This window comes from Chanodichthys erythropterus, chromosome 22 (assembly GCF_024489055.1).
Source record: "Chanodichthys erythropterus isolate Z2021 chromosome 22, ASM2448905v1, whole genome shotgun sequence".
NCBI lineage: Eukaryota > Metazoa > Chordata > Actinopteri > Cypriniformes > Xenocyprididae > Chanodichthys > Chanodichthys erythropterus.
The window spans coordinates 29,022,636-29,046,847 of record NC_090242.1 but is presented as its reverse complement, the minus strand read 5'-3'; the positions used below and the strand labels follow the sequence as shown (position 1 = coordinate 29,046,847).

The 24,212-nt window shown below is 39.4% G+C and overlaps 1 protein-coding gene across 1 annotated transcript in view; it reads left to right on the top strand.

The window, feature by feature from the left end:
- Positions 1-23,920, top strand: part of rgs14b (regulator of G protein signaling 14b) — a 29,433-nt gene extending 5,513 nt beyond the window's left edge. The window contains exons 3-24 of the mRNA XM_067375414.1: positions 4,161-4,330; positions 6,840-6,932; positions 7,036-7,179; positions 10,602-10,799; positions 11,584-11,692; positions 11,817-11,860; positions 11,943-12,134; positions 12,278-12,354; positions 12,779-12,905; positions 13,627-13,702; positions 14,964-15,016; positions 15,102-15,204; positions 15,292-15,544; positions 19,687-19,823; positions 19,948-19,991; positions 20,074-20,265; positions 20,409-20,485; positions 20,918-21,044; positions 21,765-21,840; positions 23,107-23,159; positions 23,245-23,347; positions 23,435-23,920. Of these exons, the coding sequence (XP_067231515.1) occupies positions 4,161-4,330; positions 6,840-6,932; positions 7,036-7,179; positions 10,602-10,799; positions 11,584-11,692; positions 11,817-11,860; positions 11,943-12,134; positions 12,278-12,354; positions 12,779-12,905; positions 13,627-13,702; positions 14,964-15,016; positions 15,102-15,204; positions 15,292-15,544; positions 19,687-19,823; positions 19,948-19,991; positions 20,074-20,265; positions 20,409-20,485; positions 20,918-21,044; positions 21,765-21,840; positions 23,107-23,159; positions 23,245-23,347; positions 23,435-23,691 (2,705 nt within the window). The 3' untranslated portion in view covers positions 23,692-23,920. The remainder of the gene's footprint in view (positions 1-4,160; positions 4,331-6,839; positions 6,933-7,035; positions 7,180-10,601; positions 10,800-11,583; positions 11,693-11,816; positions 11,861-11,942; positions 12,135-12,277; positions 12,355-12,778; positions 12,906-13,626; positions 13,703-14,963; positions 15,017-15,101; positions 15,205-15,291; positions 15,545-19,686; positions 19,824-19,947; positions 19,992-20,073; positions 20,266-20,408; positions 20,486-20,917; positions 21,045-21,764; positions 21,841-23,106; positions 23,160-23,244; positions 23,348-23,434) is intronic.
- Positions 23,921-24,212: the final 292 nt, after the last annotated feature.

Here is a 24,212-nt window from a genome sequence, read left to right as displayed (position 1 = left end):
AGGGAGAGAGAGAGGCAGCTGGAAGGGGTTCGCCGCCCCCTTGGCACGCCACCAGATGATCCTCCGCCAGTTGGATGGCTGAGTCCAGCGACGTGGGGCGGTGGCACTGGACCCACTCGGCCGTCTTCTTCGGGAGCCGAGTGACGAATTGCTCCAGCACCACGCGATCGACGACCAGGTCCACGTCGCTTCCCTCAGCCAGCAACCATTTGCGGCACGAGTCCCGGAGCTGCTGGGCCAACGTGAAGGGCCGGCCGGACTCACCCAGGTCGAGGGAGCGGAAGCGCTGTCGGTGCTGCTCCGGGGTCCGACCGACCCGCTGGACGATGGCCCGCCGTAGGTCTTCATAGACCAGGAGGTTCGGGACGGGGAGCTGCTGTGCCGCCACCTGTGCTTCACCTGAGAGGAGCGGGACCAGCCTCATCGACCACTGGTCCCGCGGCCATTTACACGCCTCCGCGGATCTCTCGAAGAGGTCTAAGAACACCTCTGGATCATCCAGTGGGCCCATCTTATTTAAGGGCAGGTGGACAGGCACAGCGGGCGGTTCGGTGGGCTCCCGGGGAACCTCCCGGTCAATCCAGCTCCGGAACGCCTCGCGGTCCTCCTGCTGGGTCTGTAGAATGGCTTGGAAACACCGCTCCTGGTCGCCTCTTAACTCCAGCAGGGCCTGTTGTTGTTCGCGGTGCAGGACCGCGAGGGACGCGATGATGTCCGCAAATGTGGCGGAGGACGACGATTGCATGGCGACGTGCTCACCGACTTCCTTCCCGGGTTTCGGCACCAGTGTAGTAAACTTAAGTTCGTAGTGGGGAAGGAAGTGGTCAGGGACGACGAACAACTGCTGACTGAGTCTTTATTGAATGTCAACAGAAGAACTGTGCAACGCACAACAAACGAAAATAAACAATCCACAAAGGGCTTCACTCCAGGTTCGACATACGCTATCCACAAGGGCTTCACTCCACGTTGGGCTTACACTATCCACAAGGGCTTCACTCCACGAACCTCGACCCGACTCAGTCAACAGTTCCCCTCTCTCTCACACACTCCTGCTTCTCACGGCGTTTTGTCCTGTCTCCGCGCCAATCACTGGAATGAGAAACAGGTGTTCGTGATTTGTATTCAACCCACTCACTTACCACGCGTCTCCCGCTATTCTCTCCGGTTGCAGACCTCGCTGAACCACGCCCCCCCTCGCCACAGTGTCCCTGTTAGAAAACTGTATAATATTTACTTAAGGAGCTCAATCTTAGCCCCACCAGCTGGTAGTCCATCTGATTCCTCATTTATCCAACTAATGACTGAAATGGTTTCCCTAGAAACAATGTAAAAACGTCTACCATAAGAAGGCTACCATGAAGTCATGTCTGTGCTATAGCACCACTTCTATTAGACCATTAATGGATAAATATCTTTGTGAAAATGTACACGTTAGCATACGTTTACTAAAAAGCACTTAATATGGAGGTAATATAATTTAAAAGAATATGCTTAAGTGTATCTATGTGTTGTTTTTAAGCACTTACTGCATATTAATTGCAATTAAATGAAAACTTATTCTAGTTTAAACTGATATTAAATGCAATTAGAGTGTTTTGTTGACCGACTTAAAGAGAAATTTCAGCCAAAAATGAACATTCTGTCATTAATTACTCACCCTCATGTTGTTTCAAACCTGTAAGACTTTCGTTCATCTTTGGAACACAAATTAAGATATTTTTGATGAAATCTGAGAGCTTTCTGTCCCTCCATAGACAGCTATGCAATTAAAACTTTGACGCTTTAAAAAGTTCATAAATAGATCATAAAACTAAACTAATTGAGTAGTTTAGTCCAAACTTTCTGAAGTAACGCAATCCCTTCATATGATGAACAGATTTAATTTCGGCTTTTATTCACATAAACATTGATCAGTGAACATAAACAGAAGGTCAATCGAACTTTGCATGAGAACAAACTTCTTGTGGAAGCTCAAATGTGCTGCGCTAACACATGAGAATGAACCTCAATGGTTCTCGCACGGGTCAAGCAAACACGCTTGAGCTTCTGTGTACCATAACTGATGTTTGAATTGATGAATGATTACATATGTTTTCAGAAAATTTGGACTAAAGTTCTCAATACATATGGATTAGATTTACGATCTCTTTATGAACCGTCAAAGTTTCAGTTGCATAGCTGTCTATGGAGGAACAGAAAGCTCTTAGATTTCTTCAAAAAGATCTTCATTTGTGTTCTAAGGATGTCTTACGGGTTTGGAATGACATGAGGTTAATTAATGACAGAATTTTTATTTTTGGGTGAACTATCCCTTTAAGTACTATTTAAGTACATCTTTATCCCCTGGTTTCACAGGCAAGGCTTAAACTAGTCCCAGACTAAAATGCATGTTTAAGCTGTTTTAAGTGAAAACAACATGCACTGACAGATCTTAAAATATGTCAGTGTCATTGTTTTTTCTCACAAGCAATGTGTTTTTCTAAGGCATGTTTATAAAAGCTACTTAAATGTCCTAATTTAACTATAATAGGCCTAATCTTTAAACTAAAATAAAGGCCTAATCCTGTCTTAATCTAAGCCCTGTCTGTGAAAACAGGCCATTATGCTGCATATGTAATTTCTTCTGTTATCTTTGAAATGTGGTTCAAATGTTCTGCCAATATTTCTCTAACCGACATTATCAGAAGAATCAATTCAGCATTATAACTGAGTTGCAGCAGATTTCAAGTTCCCAGCATGCTTTGCGTCACACTGTGTAAGGAGAATAAATGTTGAAACTGAGTGTTATTATGTGGGTTTTTGCACAAGATTGATACAGGGGAAGATGTGTTATTGTTTAATGTTCTGCTATTTGGGTATTTAAAGGTGTTTGTGATGTTGAAGTTTTGTAGGGTAAGGGTCTTGGTGAAGAGTAGTGTCTGTGGTTAGGTTGAGAATGGGCCGCGAAACTTCAAGGCTATACTGCATGTTGATTAACAGTTCATGCAAGTTTGGTTACATTAGCACATGCTGGTGTGCTGTTACTAACTAACACTTAACCATAAAGTTTAGGTGTTAGTTTATTCAGTATTTCAATGTAATTATAATTAGCGAGTTTGTGTAGTACAAAGTTCATTTTTTTAAGTTCTACTAAAACGACCTTCAAGTTGTTTACTTAAATGTTTTGAGTATTCTGAACTTACCGGGTTTTACAACCGCTGCATCAAAATAATTGAAAAATGAGAAACATTACGAATGGTAAATAATAGTTTTAAGTACAGTGGATTTAAACATTAAACAAAATTAAAATGATTTTTTCAGTTTCACTTAATTGTTATTTATAATTATTGTTTACTTAAAAAAATTGAGTTGCTGAACTTACATTTTTTAAGGTAATTGTTACAAAAATTGAGTATTCTGAACTGTATAGCTGCAATTTAGTATATATAAAATATATTAACTTTGAATGTAATATAGAATAACACTACAGTTATTGATAAATTATAATGAAACTGCTTTAGTATTTTAGTCAACACATTACAATAAGTGCACTTATACAAAAGATTGTTAAAACATAATGATTTAAAATATACTTTAAAGTAAAACTTTTATTTTGTGATGATTACATAGTACTTAAAAGTGTACTTAAGTTAGTTCATCCCTACAATGAAAATAAATCATTTATTACTCACACTCATGTCGTTCTACACCCGTAAGACCTTTGTTCATCTTCGGAAAACATAATAATATATTTAATCTTAAAAGTGTACCCTCTTTAAGTACACTTAAGAGGCTTTTTATTTCATTAATATTATTTACTGCAAGTACAGTTTTTTGTTGTTGTTGTTGTTTTTTTTTTTTTTTTTAATAGAGACTACTTTTAAGATTTGAAGTACACAATTACGTACAATTCTTTTTCAGAAGGGTATCCAAACTCTTACTGTTGTCGAACAGCATGGTTCATATTCGCTCATAAGAGTAATGATAGTGAACCATCAGAATCAGTGTTCCACTTTACCTGAAAGTGAATGTAAAATGTTATCTAACATGTTAAGGTAAAGTGGGACGATACTAAAACAGACCCTCACAATACATACAAATTCTTTAAGTTCACTTTAAGTTAGTGCTTTAAGTTAAGTGCCAGTCTTCTCAACATCCTCTCTTTTCATGGGTGTTAGAACTAAATGCGCTGGAGACCGATGAGCGCACAGGGACGCAGTACTCCAGCAGTAACTCCAGTCTGCCCACTGTGCCCAGTGAAGGGTCCAGAGGAGTGGGTCAGGTGGCCAGCTGGGCCGTCAGCTTTGAGAGGCTGCTGGAGGACCCCATGGGCGTACGCTATTTCACGGTGAGTAAACGAGCATCATTTGCACAGCCACAGCCGCAACAGTGAATATTTCTGGACATAAAAAAAGCACACAGATGAATGAACTTCAGGGGAAGATATTGATTTGTTTACTGTGTAGGTTTCATTCACTAATGGTTCTTCCCACTTGAGTGGGAAGGTTGCTGGAATGATCTATTTATAACTTCTAATATTGTCAGTTTAGTGCTTTAAAAAACAAAGAAACAAATGCAATTGGACCAATTCAAAGTACAAACCCGATTCCAAAAAAATATGGGACATTGTACAAAAAAGGAATGCAATAATTTACAAATCTCATAAACTTATATTTTATTCACAATAGAATATAGATAACATATCAAATGTTGAAAGTGAGACATTTTGAAATGTCATGCCAAATATTGGCTCATTTTGGATTTCATGAGAGCTACAAATTCCAGAAAAGTTGGGACAGGTAGCAATAAGAGGCCAGAAAAGTTAAATGTACATATAAGGAACAGCTGGAGGACCAATTTGCAACTTATTGCCAACATGATTGGGTATAAAAGAGCCTCTCAGAGTGGCAGTGTCTCTCAGAAGTCAAGATGGGCAGAGGATCACCAATTCCCCCAATGCTGCAGCGAAAAATAGTGGAGCAATATCAGAAAGGAGTTTCTCAGAGAAAAATTGCAAAGAGTTTGAAGTTATCATCATCTACAGTGCATAATATCATCCAAAGATTCAGAGAATCTGGAACAATCTCTGTGCGTAAGGGTCAAGGCCGGAAAACCATAATGGATGGTTAGACGACACTGCATCACATACAGGATTGCTACTGTAATGGAAATCACAACATGGGCTCAGGAATACTTCCAGAAAACATTGTCGGTGAACACAATCCACCATGCCATTCGCCGTTGCCGACTAAAACTCTATAGGTAAAAAAGGAAGCCGTATCTAAACATGATCCAGAAGCGCAGGTGTTTTCTCTGGGCCAAGGCTCATTTAAAATGGACTGTGGCAAAGTGGAAAACTGTTCTGTGGTCAGACGAATCAAAATTTGAAGTTCTTTTTGGAAAACTGGGACGCCATGTCATCCGGACTAAAGAGGACAAGGACAACCCAAGTTTTTATCACCGCTCAGTTCAGTAGCCTGCATCTCTGATGGTATGGGGTTGCATGAGTGCGTGTGGCATGGGCAGCTTACACATCTGGAAAGGCACCATCAATGCTGAAAGGTATATCCAAGTTCTAGAACAACATATGCTCCCTTCCAGACGTCGTTTCTTTCAGGGAAGACCTTGCATTTTCCAACATGACAATGCCAGACCACATACTGCATCAATTACAACATCATGGCTGTGTAGAAGAAGGATCCGGGTACTGAAATGGCCAGCCTGCAGTCCAGATCTTTCACCCATAGAAAACATTTGGTGCATCATAAAGAGGAAGATTCGACTAAGAAGACTTAAGAAAGTTGAACAACTAGAAGCCTGTATTAGACAAGAATGGGACAAAAACTAAACTTGAGCAACTTGTCTCCTCAGTCCCCAGACGTTATAAAAAGAAGAGGGGATGCCACACAGTGGTAAACATGGCCTTGTCCCAACTTCTGTGTTGATGCCATGAAATTTAAAATCAACTTATTTTTTCCTTAAAATGATACATTTTCTCAGTTTAAACATTTTCTATGTCATCTATGTTGTATTCTGAATAAAATATTGAAATTTGAAACTTCCACATCATTGCATTCTGTTTTTATTCACAATTTGTACAGTGTCCCAACTTTTTTGGAATCGGGTTTGTAAAAGTACCACTTTCAACTGCTTCTACAGGCATCACAGGTAATATTGATATAAGTGTGATTAGTTGCAATTAATTTGATTAATAGATTTAATCGAATGGCAGCCCTAAAAACTGGCTGGTTTATAAGCAGATCTATTGAATGCAACAGGCTGACTGCTAACTCAGACAAAAGCAGAAGTGGTGTTCTAAATAAGCACTTTGCTCCTAGTTTCTCAGTGTACACGTCATATACTTCTGCACTTATTTACTTCTTAATAAACAGAGTGCTGTAGAGAGAGCTGCTGCCATGTTGCTCGACACTCTCATTTGTTTACCGACCACGCAGAGCAAGCAATTCAACCCGATTCATTGTGAAATGTGTAAAATCAGAAAAAAAAGGAGGTGAGGAGGAAAACAACCCACGGTATGAGTCACTGTAATTATAGGGAAATGAGGAGGTGTGGAGAATGTTTCAGAAGGGAGGCGGGAACTAAGAGAGTTTGAGGGGGGGGAAGGAAACATTTGGGTGTTTAGGTGAGAGAGCTCTGAGATGGATAAACCTCTGTGAATTCCTCATTTGGTGGCCAACAGAGATGCCAGCTGGAACCAGAAATTAAATTGTCTTGTTTTTAATGATAATACAGGTGATGGTAATTATCATGTCTCTATGCCCACTGACACATGCAGTTCATCCAGATTTGGGGTATATTCTTAGCATTAAAGAGACAGTAACATTTTGTCTGTATAGGCTTTTCTGAAATCTGAGGTCAGTGCTGAGAACATCTTATTCTGGCTTGCGTGTGAAAAGTTTCGCAAGATACCGCCCTATCAAACTGAGCAGGTAAATCTCCGTATTGTATATCTAACCACTATTTTATCATAATTTCTTTTCCTTTCTAATTCCTACAGAAAGTGTAAATATTACATTTGTTTTCTGACTTTAGCTCAAGAGGGAGGCGTTGTCAATTTATAACAACTTCCTGTCCAGCAATGCAACTTCTCCTATTAACATAGATGACAGGGTACGAGTCGAGGAGAAAGATGTACAAAACCCACATGCTGACATCTTTCAAAAAGCACAACAACAGGTATGTGATATCATATCAGACTGAAATGTCAATGCTAAATTAAAATACATTTTCGGGTTTTTTATAAAAAAAAAATAAAACATGTAATTTCCTAATACTAAACAAATCTCCAAAATTGGAATATTTTATTAATCTCATTATGTTTTATGGTGTTTGACAAAAGTTTATTTCAATTATGACAACTCTCGAAATAGATTTCAAGAACATTTGTGACCCTGGACCACAAAACCAGTCATAAGGGTACATTTGAGGTTTATACGTAATCTGAAAACTGAATAAATAAGCTTTCTGTTGATGTATGGTTTGTTAGGATAGGACAATATTCGGCCGAGAAACAACTATTTGAAAATCTGGAATCTGTGGGTGCAAAAAAATCTAAATACTGAGAAAATCAGCATTAAAATTGTCCAAATAAAGTCCTTAGCAATGCATATTACTTACAAAAATACATTTCTAAAATATATATGGTAGGAAATTTACAAAATATATTCATGGAACATGATCTTTATTTAATATCCTAATGATTTTTGGCATAAAAGAAAAATCGATAATTTTGAACCATACAATGTATTGTTGGCTATCGCTACAAATACAGGTGCTGGTCATATAATTAGAATATCATCAAAAAGTTGATTTATTTCACTAATTCCATTCAAAAAGTGAAACTTGTATATTATATTCATTCATTACACACAGACTGATATATTTCAAATGTTTATTTATTTTAATTTTGATTATTATAACTGACAACAAGGAAAATCCCAAATTCAGTATCTCAGAAAATTAGAATATTGTGAAAAGGTTCAATATTGAAGACACCTGGTGCCACACTCTAATCAGCTAATTAACTTAAAACACCTGCAAAGGCCTTTAAATGGTCTCTCAGTCTAGTTCTGTAGGCTACACAATCATGGGGAAGACTGCTGACTTGACAGTTGTCCAAAAGACGACCATTGACACCTTGCACAAGGAGGGCAAGACACAAAAGGTCATTGCAAAAAAGGCTGGCTGTTCACAGAGCTCTGTGTCCAAGCACATTAATAGAGAGGCAAAGGGAAGGAAAAGATGTGGTAGAAAAAAGTGTACAAGCAATAGGGATAACTGCACCCTGGAAAGGATTGTGAAACAAAACCCATTCAAAAATGTGGGGGAGATTCACAAAGAGTGGACTGCAGCTGTGCTTCAAGAACCACTACGCACAGACGTACGCAAGACATGGGTTTCAGCTGTCGCATTCCTTGTGTCAAGCCACTCTTGAACAACAGACAGCATCAGAAGCGTCTTGCCTAGGCTAAAGACAAAAAGGACTGGACTGCTGCTGAGTGGTCCAAAGTTATGTTCTCTGATGAAAGTAAATTTTGCATTTCCTTTGGAAATCAGGGTCCCAGAGTCTGGAGGAAGAGAGCAAAGGCACACAATCCACGTTGCTTGAGGTCCAGTGTAAAGTTTCCACAGTCATTAATGGTTTGGGGTGGCATGTCATCTGCTGGTGTTGGTCCACTGTGTTTTCTGAGGTCCAACGTAGCCGTATACCAGGAAGTTTTAGAGCACTTCATGCTTCCTGCTGCTGACCAACTTTATGGAGATGCAGATTTCATTTTCCAACAGGACTTGGCACCTGCACACAGTCCCAAAGCTATCAGTACCTGGTTTAAGGACCATGGTATCCCTGTTCTTAATTGGCCAGCAAACTCGCCTGACCATAACCCCATAGACATTCTATGGGGTATTGTGAAGAGTAAGATGCGATATGCCAGACTCAACAATGCAGAAGAGCTGAAGGCCACTATCAGAGCAACCTGGGCTCTCATAACACCTGAGCAGTGCCACAGACTGATCGACTCCATGCCACGCCGCATTGCTGCAGTAATTCAGGCAAAAGAAGCCCCAACTATTGAGTGCTGTACATGCTCATACTTTTCATGTTCATACTTTTCAGTTGGCCAAGATTTCTAAAAATCCTTTCTTTGTATTGGTCTTAAGTAATATTCTAATTTTCTGAGATACTGAATTTGGGATTTTCCTTAGTTGTCAGTTATAATCATCAAAATTAAAAGAAATAAACATTTGAAATATATCAGTATGTGTGTAATGAATGAATATAATATAAAAGTTTCACTTTTTGAATGGAATTAGTGAAATAAATCAACTTTTTGATGATATTCTAATTATATGACCAGCACCTGTATACCCGTGCGACTAATAACTGGTTTTGTGGTCCGGGGTCACATTTTATTGATAAGAATGGAGTGCAGGTAGGATTGAACTTTTTTGAGCTAGATCTGCTAGCATACAAGAAGACTTGAAACATGCTCAGAATTACAGGGAATATTTTACATGCTGCTGCACGGTAGGGAGAACCCCATAGCAGATCTAGACAAGTGGTGCTGGGGAGGAGGAGGGACAACAATTCTCAATTCTCATTGTGTACAGTACTGAGTGGGATGTGAATATAGATTGTGTAGATAAGAAAGAGACAGTGATTGGCTATACTGCTGGCTTGAGAAAACCAATCAGCTACTTGAAAGAGTTTCATGACTTAACTATGCATATTATAGAACTATGCATATATATATATATATATATATATATATATATATATATATATATATATATATATATATATATATATATTTAATGATTATGCTGTTTTATTGTTGTTAAGAAATGGAAAGCAATAAAAGATTATCCACTGCAGCATTTAATGTTAAAAAAATGGCTATACCCATTATATATATATATATATATATTTTTTTTTTTAGAAATCTCACATTTAATATTATCAATATCTACAATATTGGCTTTGAAATGTTGCATTGACATTTATTCATTTGGCAGATGCTTTTATCCAAAGCGATATACATTGCATTCAAGGTATACTTTTATTGGTATCAGGTTATATAACCAAATTCAGAAAAAATACCAGATATTTCAGAGCAGTAATCCCAAGTGCATAAAGAGATCCATTTAGATGTGCAATAAGATAATGTAGAGCATTCCCATTATAATCAGCAAAATTGTCTTCACTGCAAGAAGGCACCATATTAAGAGTCTTTTTCAAATGCTTTCAGCCTCAACGACAAACCAGTAGATTTTGCATCTCTCAAACAAGCGAAAAAAAGAGTAATAATAATAATAATAATAGAAACACATCTGTGAAAAACCTATGCAACACTGGATGCAATTGTAATTTTGCCCAGTTGTGAGAATGGAGATATGTCTGATATTGAATGTATTGTTCCATCCATGACAAAGATGTTTTTGTTGTGTCATATGAGGTGAGGCAAACCACTTTAGTTTAAGAACAGATGGCAATCATGACTCAATTATCCAGAGCTACTAAAAGCAATCAAATCAAGAGCCCATCCTTCGTTGACTTCGTGTCCTTACCTATCCTCTTCGTTCTCTCTCTCCCCTTCCAGATCTTTAAACTGATGAAGTTTGACAGCTATACTCGTTTCGTGCGCTCACAGCTCTATCAAAGCTGCATGCTAGCTAATGTGGAGGGTAGACCTCTGCCAGGGCTGGATGCTCGTGGCAAACCCCTCACATCAACGAAAGCAACGAATGCCAGTAGCACTTCACCCAGAGAGCAAGTCAAGTTCGATAAAACTAAGGAGGTAACTGGATATCTCAATGTAAAATATGACTGTATTTAAGGGTTAGTTCACCCAAAAATGTTCTGTCATTACTTACTCACCCTCATGTTGTTCCAAACCCCTTAAGACATTAGTTTATCTTCAGAACACAAATGAAGATCTTTTTGATGAAATCGGAGAGCTTTCTGTTCCTCCATAGACAGCTATGCAAATAACACTTTGACGCTTCAAAAAGTTCATAAAGAGATTATAAAACTAATGAATTGAGCGGTTTAGTCCAAATATTCTAAAGAGCTCAATCTCTTTCTATGATGAAGAGATTTAACTTATGGTCATATTTACATACAAACATTGATCAGCGAACATAAACAGAAGCTCAACCGAACCTGCTTGACACATGAGAACAAACCTCTTGCGGAAGCTCAGATGTGCTGCGTAACACACGAGAATGAACCTCATTGGTTCTTGCAAAGCAAGCAAACATGCTTGAGCTTCCATTAATGCGAGTTGATGAATGGTTATATGTAAATATAAGCCTAAATTCAATATGTTCATCATATACAGTGATTGTGTCTCTTCAGAAAATTTGGACTAAAATGCTTGATTCATATGGATTAGTTTTACAATCTTTTTATGAACTTTTTGAAGCCTCAAAGTGGTAGTTGCATAGCTGTCAATGGAGGGACAGAAAGCTCTCAGATTTAATCAAAAAGATCTTTATTTGTGTTCTGAAGATGAGCGAAATTTCATTTTTGGGTGAACAATCCCTTTCATAAGAGATTTATATGAGTTTGTTGTTTTCCAGAGGTTAAAGGTGAAGCCAGAGGCTGATGATGTGGTAGAAAGGAGAAAGGTCAATCTGAAAGGCATAATAGGAAAGGACAAACTCAAAGAAAAGAGAGGGTCCTGGGGAGGTGAATTTATGATTTCAAAACACACCTAACCCATATGTGGTTTTAATATGGAGCAAACTGAACTAAGAATAGAGCTTTAGACCGTCTAATAATAAGATCTCTGTTCTCTAATGGCCATTTCCAGAGTCACCTATGAGCTTCAAGACTGGACTTGTGAAGAGTTCAGAGGTAACTTGCTACAAATTCTGCAGATACCAGCATTATACAATGCCATAGCAGTACTGGTATCAATATTTATCTGTTGTTTCAGGTTGAGAAATTAGTGGCACGCTCTGCAGACGGAGGGGTTGATAAGTACTGCTGTGTCTTCCTGCCTGATGGTACGGCATCTCTGACCCCGGCCCGGCCTGGTGTCACTGTCCGCAAAATGCTCACTGGTGTATGTGAAAAAAGAGGCCTTCCTCTGTCAGACATCATTATATATCTACAAGGCAAAGACAAAGTAAGAAGTGCAAAACATTTACATGTACATTACTAGTAAAAATGTGGACATATTTGCCTGAATTTTGTTTCTTATTATCCTAAAAACATTCTTATTTACCAATATATACTTCTTTGTGAACTTCCATTGGGTGTCACTTATAGCAACCACTGTCATTGGACCAGGACAGCTCTATGCTGAAGGATCAGCAGGTGTTTTTGGAACTGAGGGTCACATTTGCGTGAGTGTTGTGCAAAAAAAAAAAAAAAATTCCCCCAAAAATGACAATTCTGGCATAATTTACTCATTCTCATGTCATTCCAAACGTGTATGCATCTCTTTCTTCTGTGGGACACAATAGAAGATATTTAGAAGAATGTTGGTAACCAATAAGTTTTGGTTGAATTCCATTATTTTGTCCATACAATTAACATCAATGGGGAAACGAAATTGTTTATTTACCAGCATTCTTTAAAAAAAATAATAAAATAAAATCTTCTTTTGTGTTCCACAGAAGAAATAACATCATACAGGTTTGACATGAGGGTTAGTAAATGATGACAGAATTTTCATTTTTGGTGAACTATTCCTTTAAATGCAAACAATCTGTATGAATTGCCTGTTGTCACCAGGTGTTAACATGTGCATGTGTGTTTCTTGTACAGGGTAAAAGTAGCATTCGCAGGTAAGACAGTGGCCATTGTAGTGAAGTCCAATAAGACTCTGCAGGACGCCCTTGCGAATATTCTTCAAAAGTACCGGCTCAGGTCACAGGACGCCACTGTTACCATGGTGAGTTGAGGCTTAGAGTGACTAGAACAAGCATTTTGTTTTTTGTTGAAAGTTAATAGTTTGACCTTTTTTTTGATAGACATTCACTGATTTTCCTGTTTCTCTAGTTTTTAAATTGCAGCTGCAAAAGTAGGACAGTGCCAGTATTGAACAAATCATTTAAAGTTTTCATGTTTATCAAAGCCCTAACACACAGAAAAATGAAAAACTCAGTATAGTCTATATCAGGAGTGGCGAACGTCAGTTCTGGAGAGCCACAGTCCTGCAGAGCTTTGCTTCAACCCTAATCAAACACACCTGAACAAGCTAATCAAGAAACAAGCTAATCTAAGTGAGTTTTTATCAGGGTTGGCGCTAAACTCTGCAGGACTGTGGCTCTCCAGGACTGATGTTAGCCACCCCTGGTCTATATGCATAATAAACCTCCACATGCTCTTTCGTATTCTTCATAGTATTGTATGCTAACATCAGTTCCGTTTAATTTATTTCACAATACTTATGTTACAAAGCTACAAAGAATTGTGCCTTCACACCAATAGTGAGCAAACCAATGACTCACACTAACTTCATGCTATTTAGATATACTAAATGCTAATAAAACTGCTTGTCATCCTAATTTAATAAATACTATTAGAAATGACTTTGATCTGTGTATTTCAACATTAAGCATTATGTCAGCCATGTTCTCACATGTTTTATCATTTCTGTCCTCTGTTTTCAGAGTGGAAGTGGACAGATAATAAATATGAACACAGCTGTCACCTCTCTGGCCAATAAGACACTAATTCTGGATAGACGTATGTAAAAATTCTATTTTAAGTTCTACATCTTGCAGGTTTCATATTGTAGGTCTACTGAACAACTGAATTTACTGAGTGGGAAGACAGATACAGACAGACAAAGACTGACAGAGACAGACAGACAGACAGACAGATAGATAGATAGATAGATAGATAGATAGATAGACAGACAGACAGACAGACAGACAGACAGATAGACAGACAGACAGACAGACAGACAGACAGACAGACACAGACAGACAGACAGACAGACAGACAGACAGACAGACAGATAGATAGACAGAAAGATAGATAGACAGAAAGATAGATAGAGATAGACAGACAGATAGATAGATAGATAGAGAGATAGACAGACAGATAGATAGATAGATAGACAGACAGACAGACAGAGATAGATAGATAGATAGATAGACAGAAAGATAGATAGACAGAAAGATAGATAGATAGAGAGATAGACAGACAGATAGATAGATGATAGATAGATAGATAGATAGACAGACAGACAGACAGAGATAGACAGACAGACAGACAGACAGACAGACAGATAGACAGACAGATAGATAGATAGACAGACAGACAGACAGATAGATAGATAGACAGAAAGATAGATAGAGAGATAGACAGACAGATAGATAGATGATAGATAGATATAGATAGATAGATAGACAGACAGACAGAGATAGACAGACAGACAGACAGACAGACAGACAGACAGACAGACAGACAGATAGATAGATAGATAGATAGATAGATAGATAGATAGATAGATAGATAGATAGATAGATAGATAGACTAACAGACAGACATATAGAAAGATAAACAGACTGATAGACAGAAAGACAGATAGATAGATAAACAGACAGATAGATAGACGGACGAACAGACGGACGGACGCACGGACAGACGGACATAGATACAGAGATAGACGGATGGACATACAGATATTGTATTGAGCCTTGGAATTTTTCTTTGAGCTTGAAAGGATCGACAATGATCCAAGTGATTTGTGCTCCTTCCCATGTGTGAGAGCCTCAGTGCCGTCCTCTGTGGAGAACATGTCACCTTCCATTTGTGTTGTTATTGTGGGCCCTTTCACTGTTTCCCTGTACAGCACTAAACCTGATTGCATAACTAGTTTGGCTCCTAAATTCTACATTAGGAAATTATGACTTTGTTCTAACACCCTGGAATCAGTCTTCCTAAAGGTACAGTTCACCCTAAAATTTTAAGCTGTTGATCAATTTAATCTATCTTACAGGTGTTGATCAAGCCAGCAGCTCAAAAGGGAACCTCGCACCTCCTTCGTTACAAGTACGTCTATATCTTTATAACGGCATATCTCAATATCAATATCAGTCCTTCTCTGAGGTATAACCTCTTCTGCATCTGTCACCAGGATCGGAGAGGTGCTGTGGATGCGAACATGTTCCCTCCAGGGATTTCTCGATCAACAGCCCGACAGAAGAACCCCGGATTGAGGAGAACCTATGACATGGAGGGTAAAAGATGATTACCTTGTTTCTATTCACTGGTCTTTATAGTACAATGCATATCTTATGCTTATCTAAATGTGTTGGGACTTTCAGGTTTGGTGGAGTTGTTAAACCGAGCACAGGGCTGCAGTGCTGACGATCAGCGAGGACTCCTGAAGAAAGAACATCTAATGCTGCCTCAGTTCCTTCAGTTACCCCTGGAGGAAGGTGAGACAAACAGATCGCTGGAGGAGTCCTGTTCCAGTATGGGGTCTCTTGAAGTGGATTCTCCTGCAGGACAATCAGAAACATTAAGGGAAGAATCATCTGAGAGCCAGTGCTCAAACCCGGCCCGAGAAACTGTGGTGTGAGCTAAATGAACCTGTTACATCTTTTGCTTCAATGATCAGTCACACTGGAACATGAAGAACAGAGAATAATGTTTTAGGAATGCGAATGTGACTCTTTAATGATGGACACTTTTTATTGGGATTTTTTTTTTTATATATATATATATATATATATATATATATATATATATATATATATATATATATATATATATATATAAGCAAATGCTATGAAATATTGTTTACAGTAGATGTGATTCTGCACATGTTAATGTCCAGCTGCTTGTATTTATTTCAAATTGTTTCACAAAACAAAAATACATTCTATCTGTTTTCATGAAGACATGCATTGCGTACTTACATTTCATTGAGGTTTTCAAAAAAACATTCGAAAATGGTTTTGGTAACAAATGAACGACCACTTTATGTAACTACAGTATGTAACTAATGTAACGTAGTAAACGTTACATTAGTTACATACTGTAGTTACATAAAGTGGTCGTTCTTTGTACGTTTTCCGATCGTCAGTCATTTTGAGCATTTTCAGCGGGCAGTTCTATGGGAAGATGGAATCTGAGTGCATGATAGATGGATTTTAGTTGAGTTTGGTTACATTAGTTTAGAAAGGTGTGAAATGTTCATCGTTTGTCAACATCTTTTAGCAAATGAAAAGGAATAAGATGACTGATGAAAATAAAGAGATCAAAAAGCAAGAGTTAAAATTTTTTTTTTTGATCGCCGGAGGGCGTGAAATTAGATGCTGAGCTTTTTTCTGCTTGACAGGTAAAACATGTTTAAAGGGTTAGTTCACCAAAAAATGAAAGATATGTAATTTATTATACACCTTCATGTCGTTTTAGACCCGTAAGACCTTTGTTCATCTTTGGAAAACAAATTAAGATATTTTTGATGAAATCCGATGGCTCAGTGAGGCCTTTATTGCCAGCAATGTCACCCAGAAAGGTACATATTTAAAACAGTTCATGAGAGTACAGTGGTTCTACCTTAATATTATATAGCGACAAGTATACTTTTGTGCGGCAAAAAAAAAAAGAAAGACTTTTCAACAATATCTAGTGATTACAAAACACTGCTTCGAAACTTTACGAATCTTTTGTTTCGAATCAGTGGTTCGGATCGCATAAATGAAGCCTCGTTTTCTGAAATCACGTGACTTTGGCGCTGATTCGAAACAAAAAATCGCCCATCACTAGATATTGTTGAAAAATCATAATTTTGTTTTTTTGCCGCACAAAAATTACTCTTGTCGCTTTATAATATTAAGGTAGAACCACTGTAGACACATGAACTGTTTTAAAAATGTCTTTAGTACCTTTCTGGATCTTAAAAGGTTCTACGGTCTTACAGGTGTAGAACGACATGAGGGTGAGTAATAAATGACATTATTTTCATTTTTGGGTGAACTAACCCTTTAAGTAGTTGGCAGAAGTTTTAGAATAGCTAACATCCTTTACACTAAGGCAGTATGGTTAAGGAAAAGTTGCATTAGCTACAATTGTAGCCTAAAATGCTTGAATAGATATTTCATGATTATTTAAAGGCCCACTATGTAACTTTTGGCCCTCTAGAAGTTAAAAAACAAAACTGCATGCATTTTCCAGAAGAATATTGTTTTCTTTGTGCTTCAACTTCTGTGTGACTGTGTGGATGAATATGGTTATCCTACTGCTCATAAAACATTCATTACTAGGCTTAAAGGGTTAGTTCACCAAAAAGTAGTTTTAATTTATCTGAGTTATTTTAAATAATGTCCTGGCTCTTCCAAGCTTTAAAATGGCATAGAGGGTTGGAGATTTTGAAGCCCAAAAAAGTACAACCATCCATCATATAAGATATTCATGCGATCCTGGGGGTTAATAAAGGCCGTCTGAAGCGAAGTGATGTATTTGTTTAAGAAAAATATCCATATTTCAAACTTTATAAAGTAAAAGAACTAGCTTCAGACAGATGGCTGTACACATTGATTTGTGGGGAAAGAGTGAAAAGGAGAGAGCAAAACAAAACACCGGTCACAAATTAGAAGTCTAAAATGAGAATATGTAAAGAGAGAAATCAGAGGATTTTGATAAAAGAGAAGAGGAGCTTGAGTTCCCATTCAGTCGGTCACGTTCGACGTACGTCGGACAGACCGACGAATAGGAATCTCGCTAGAGAGGCCAATCTACTTCGAGTGTAACTAAACGAGCCAATGCACATTGGCATGCAATCATATGCATCAGCTGCTCGCCTCGCAGCGCGGGTATATAATGAGCAGCAGGTGCGTTGCATCTTCAGCTTTTCGCTTCGGAGCCGAACGGTGTTGTTCCTGTTCTCTGCAAGCGAGTGTCTGCTAGAAGACGAGTCAAGCTTTTGGTTGAACTTCTCTTTTTTCCGAGTGCGGGCGAACAGCACAGCAGCGGGGTCGACGTCCTCTCTTTTTCTGTTTCGTTTGCCGTTTTTGAGCAAATAGCTGTTTGACAGCGTCAGAAGGCTGTTCTCATGGCCGGTACGGTGCGCTTTTGAGCGCTGAAAAGCCGTTTTTACGGCTGGTAAGAGTGAGCGCCTTCAAAGAGAGAGAAAGCACATGACAGGCTGCACACAATCCCTGTCTGTGTTGCGGTGGCCGTTCCCCTGCGTGCTTCAGCACTTCTAAAAGAGTAAAGTCCCTGAAAGAGCTTACACAAGAAGAGACGCCTCTTTTAACAGACGACATCCTACTTGTGTTTCTGGATGCGATCGTTCCTGTCCTCACTGACGGCCACGATCACCGTTTCGCATGTCTGGGCGCGTGCTGAAATGATGTTCGTGGGTGTTCATGTTTTCATATGAGAACATGATCACGTCGACACGCCGGTCGTGACTCTTCTTTCTCCGGGAAGCTTGAGTCCCCTCTGTTGTTGGCCAGCTGCCGCTTGTGTGTAAAAGCACAGCCGCGGCTCTGCCCGACACTCTGGGAGACCGCGGAGATCAGCGAGAGCAAACCTCTCGCTCCTCTGCGTGTCGTGTGCCGTCGAGCTGCCGGGCTGCAGCGCGGGTTGTCACGGCAACCCAGCGCTCGCTCGGCGCTCTAGATGCGCGGTTCCCTTGCGTAATCTCCATTGTAGCGCCCTCTCTGGTGCACCAGAAGAGGTCTACTTTGCTGATATGGCTTGGGTGACATGAGGTTGAGGGGTTCCTTCGGGGAACCAACCCCCTAGGGCCCCTCCCTCTCTAGCGCATTGCAAGCTGTGCAGTTTCTGGATTGGATTGCTGGTCCTTTTCATAGGGGAACCTAGCATTTCATTCAGAGCTCCAGCTGAGGGACAGACGTCGATTGCAGCATCGGAGAGAGTGCTGTTATGCTCTGGAAATGAGGGTGACGCTGCCCACTGTAATGGTGTGTGCTTATGCTGACTCAGATTCAGAGTTTACAGCCATGCTTTCCTGGGTCTTCCAGATGTGCATGGAAAACTTGGCAGTATGGGGGTATATTGGTGCCATAAATATGGAATGCCAAAGGTGCCAATCTGCATAAGTTTTTCCTCTCTCACTACCCTCTTGGATGGGGTGGCTGTACACAGACCACACCCACCCTGCATGTGAGGCCAAGGCACTCTTTTTGCATGAGGGTAGTTCTGTGCTGGGGTTGAGCTGCGCTTGTTGACTAACCGTGATCAAAGTCACGGCGCAGGCCCTCAGCCAGACGATGTCCACCTCCGTGGTCCAGAAGTGCCCCCTGGCTTACCTTGTGAGGTGTGAGAGGTTGTCAAGCTAAATGCTTTCTCAATGCTCCCATCTTACGAGGTGGCCTTTCGGTGACACTGTCGAGGACTGAGCCCAGCGGTTCTCCTCAGTTAGTAGCGGATAGGGGAGCTTCCCATGACAAACCATTGAGTTCCTCTTGGGCCGCCCCTCAGTCTGCTCGTCGCCAAGGGTGTCGTCCCCTGCAAGAAACTCCGGCCCAGCAGGCTCTGCTGTATCCATTGCGGGGAGATGACGCCTCCCGTCTCTGCAGCTGTTTAACTGGTTGGTGAGAATCACCCCTGAGACGGGCGACCCAGAGATGGGTGGGGCTGCTCTTCCACCCCTGGAGGAGGGCCAGGTGGTAAATCCTTTATTGGGTTTGTTTCTGTTCCGATGAGCGAAATTTCATTTTTGGGTGAACAATCCCTTTCATAAGAGATTTATATGAGTTTGTTGTTTTCCAGAGGTTAAAGGTGAAGCCAGAGGCTGATGATGTGGTAGAAAGGAGAAAGGTCAATCTGAAAGGCATAATAGGAAAGGACAAACTCAAAGAAAAGAGAGGGTCCTGGGGAGGTGAATTTATGATTTCAAAACACACCTAACCCATATGTGGTTTTAATATGGAGCAAACTGAACTAAGAATAGAGCTTTAGACCGTCTAATAATAAGATCTCTGTTCTCTAATGGCCATTTCCAGAGTCACCTATGAGCTTCAAGACTGGACTTGTGAAGAGTTCAGAGGTAACTTGCTACAAATTCTGCAGATACCAGCATTATACAATGCCATAGCAGTACTGGTATCAATATTTATCTGTTGTTTCAGGTTGAGAAATTAGTGGCACGCTCTGCAGACGGAGGGGTTGATAAGTACTGCTGTGTCTTCCTGCCTGATGGTACGGCATCTCTGACCCCGGCCCGGCCTGGTGTCACTGTCCGCAAAATGCTCACTGGTGTATGTGAAAAAAGAGGCCTTCCTCTGTCAGACATCATTATATATCTACAAGGCAAAGACAAAGTAAGAAGTGCAAAACATTTACATGTACATTACTAGTAAAAATGTGGACATATTTGCCTGAATTTTGTTTCTTATTATCCTAAAAACATTCTTATTTACCAATATATACTTCTTTGTGAACTTCCATTGGGTGTCACTTATAGCAACCACTGTCATTGGACCAGGACAGCTCTATGCTGAAGGATCAGCAGGTGTTTTTGGAACTGAGGGTCACATTTGCGTGAGTGTTGTGCAAAAAAAAAAAAAAAAAAAAAAAATTCCCCCAAAAATGACAATTCTGGCATAATTTACTCATTCTCATGTCATTCCAAACGTGTATGCATCTCTTTCTTCTGTGGGACACAATAGAAGATATTTAGAAGAATGTTGGTAACCAATAAGTTTTGGTTGAATTCCATTATTTTGTCCATACAATTAACATCAATGGGGAAACGAAATTGTTTATTTACCAGCATTCTTTAAAAAAAATAATAAAATAAAATCTTCTTTTGTGTTCCACAGAAGAAATAACATCATACAGGTTTGACATGAGGGTTAGTAAATGATGACAGAATTTTCATTTTTGGTGAACTATTCCTTTAAATGCAAACAATCTGTATGAATTGCCTGTTGTCACCAGGTGTTAACATGTGCATGTGTGTTTCTTGTACAGGGTAAAAGTAGCATTCGCAGGTAAGACAGTGGCCATTGTAGTGAAGTCCAATAAGACTCTGCAGGACGCCCTTGCGAATATTCTTCAAAAGTACCGGCTCAGGTCACAGGACGCCACTGTTACCATGGTGAGTTGAGGCTTAGAGTGACTAGAACAAGCATTTTGTTTTTTGTTGAAAGTTAATAGTTTGACCTTTTTTTGATAGACATTCACTGATTTTCCTGTTTCTCTAGTTTTTAAATTGCAGCTGCAAAAGTAGGACAGTGCCAGTATTGAACAAATCATTTAAAGTTTTCATGTTTATCAAAGCCCTAACACACAGAAAAATGAAAAACTCAGTATAGTCTATATCAGGAGTGGCGAACGTCAGTTCTGGAGAGCCACAGTCCTGCAGAGCTTTGCTTCAACCCTAATCAAACACACCTGAACAAGCTAATCAAGAAACAAGCTAATCTAAGTGAGTTTTTATCAGGGTTGGCGCTAAACTCTGCAGGACTGTGGCTCTCCAGGACTGATGTTAGCCACCCCTGGTCTATATGCATAATAAACCTCCACATGCTCTTTCGTATTCTTCATAGTATTGTATGCTAACATCAGTTCCGTTTAATTTATTTCACAATACTTATGTTACAAAGCTACAAAGAATTGTGCCTTCACACCAATAGTGAGCAAACCAATGACTCACACTAACTTCATGCTATTTAGATATACTAAATGCTAATAAAACTGCTTGTCATCCTAATTTAATAAATACTATTAGAAATGACTTTGATCTGTGTATTTCAACATTAAGCATTATGTCAGCCATGTTCTCACATGTTTTATCATTTCTGTCCTCTGTTTTCAGAGTGGAAGTGGACAGATAATAAATATGAACACAGCTGTCACCTCTCTGGCCAATAAGACACTAATTCTGGATAGACGTATGTAAAAATTCTATTTTAAGTTCTACATCTTGCAGGTTTCATATTGTAGGTCTACTGAACAACTGAATTTACTGAGTGGGAAGACAGATACAGACAGACAAAGACTGACAGAGACAGACAGACAGACAGACAGATAGATAGATAGATAGATAGATAGATAGATAGACAGACAGACAGACAGACAGACAGACAGACAGACAGATAGACAGACAGACAGACAGACAGACAGACAGACAGACACAGACAGACAGACAGACAGACAGACAGACAGACAGATAGATAGACAGAAAGATAGATAGACAGAAAGATAGATAGAGATAGACAGACAGATAGATAGATAGATAGAGAGATAGACAGACAGATAGATAGATAGATAGACAGACAGACAGACAGAGATAGATAGATAGATAGATAGACAGAAAGATAGATAGACAGAAAGATAGATAGATAGAGAGATAGACAGACAGATAGATAGATGATAGATAGATAGATAGATAGACAGACAGACAGACAGAGATAGACAGACAGACAGACAGACAGACAGACAGATAGACAGACAGATAGATAGATAGACAGACAGACAGACAGATAGATAGATAGACAGAAAGATAGATAGAGAGATAGACAGACAGATAGATAGATGATAGATAGATGATAGATAGATAGATAGACAGACAGACAGAGATAGACAGACAGACAGACAGACAGACAGACAGACAGACAGACAGACAGACAGATAGATAGATAGATAGATAGATAGATAGATAGATAGATAGATAGATAGATAGATAGATAGACTAACAGACAGACATATAGAAAGATAAACAGACTGATAGACAGAAAGACAGATAGATAGATACACAGACAGATAGATAGACGGACGAACAGACGGACGGACGCACGGACAGACGGACATAGATACAGAGATAGACGGATGGACATACAGATATTGTATTGAGCCTTGGAATTTTTCTTTGAGCTTGAAAGGATCGACAATGATCCAAGTGATTTGTGCTCCTTCCCATGTGTGAGAGCCTCAGTGCCGTCCTCTGTGGAGAACATGTCACCTTCCATTTGTGTTGTTATTGTGGGCCCTTTCACTGTTTCCCTGTACAGCACTAAACCTGATTGCATAACTAGTTTGGCTCCTAAATTCTACATTAGGAAATTATGACTTTGTTCTAACACCCTGGAATCAGTCTTCCTAAAGGTACAGTTCACCCTAAAATTTTAAGCTGTTGATCAATTTAATCTATCTTACAGGTGTTGATCAAGCCAGCAGCTCAAAAGGGAACCTCGCACCTCCTTCGTTACAAGTACGTCTATATCTTTATAACGGCATATCTCAATATCAATATCAGTCCTTCTCTGAGGTATAACCTCTTCTGCATCTGTCACCAGGATCGGAGAGGTGCTGTGGATGCGAACATGTTCCCTCCAGGGATTTCTCGATCAACAGCCCGACAGAAGAACCCCGGATTGAGGAGAACCTATGACATGGAGGGTAAAAGATGATTACCTTGTTTCTATTCACTGGTCTTTATAGTACAATGCATATCTTATGCTTATCTAAATGTGTTGGGACTTTCAGGTTTGGTGGAGTTGTTAAACCGAGCACAGGGCTGCAGTGCTGACGATCAGCGAGGACTCCTGAAGAAAGAACATCTAATGCTGCCTCAGTTCCTTCAGTTACCCCTGGAGGAAGGTGAGACAAACAGATCGCTGGAGGAGTCCTGTTCCAGTATGGGGTCTCTTGAAGTGGATTCTCCTGCAGGACAATCAGAAACATTAAGGGAAGAATCATCTGAGAGCCAGTGCTCAAACCCGGCCCGAGAAACTGTGGTGTGAGCTAAATGAACCTGTTACATCTTTTGCTTCAATGATCAGTCACACTGGAACATGAAGAACAGAGAATAATGTTTTAGGAATGCGAATGTGACTCTTTAATGATGGACACTTTTTATTGGGATTTTTTTTTTTTATATATATATATATATATATATATATATATATATATATATATATATATATATATATATATATATAAGCAAATGCTATGAAATATTGTTTACAGTAGATGTGATTCTGCACATGTTAATGTCCAGCTGCTTGTATTTATTTCAAATTGTTTCACAAAACAAAAATACATTCTATCTGTTTTCATGAAGACATGCATTGCGTACTTACATTTCATTGAGGTTTTCAAAAAAACATTCGAAAATGGTTTTGGTAACAAATGAACGACCACTTTATGTAACTACAGTATGTAACTAATGTAACGTAGTAAACGTTACATTAGTTACATACTGTAGTTACATAAAGTGGTCGTTCTTTGTACGTTTTCCGATCGTCAGTCATTTTGAGCATTT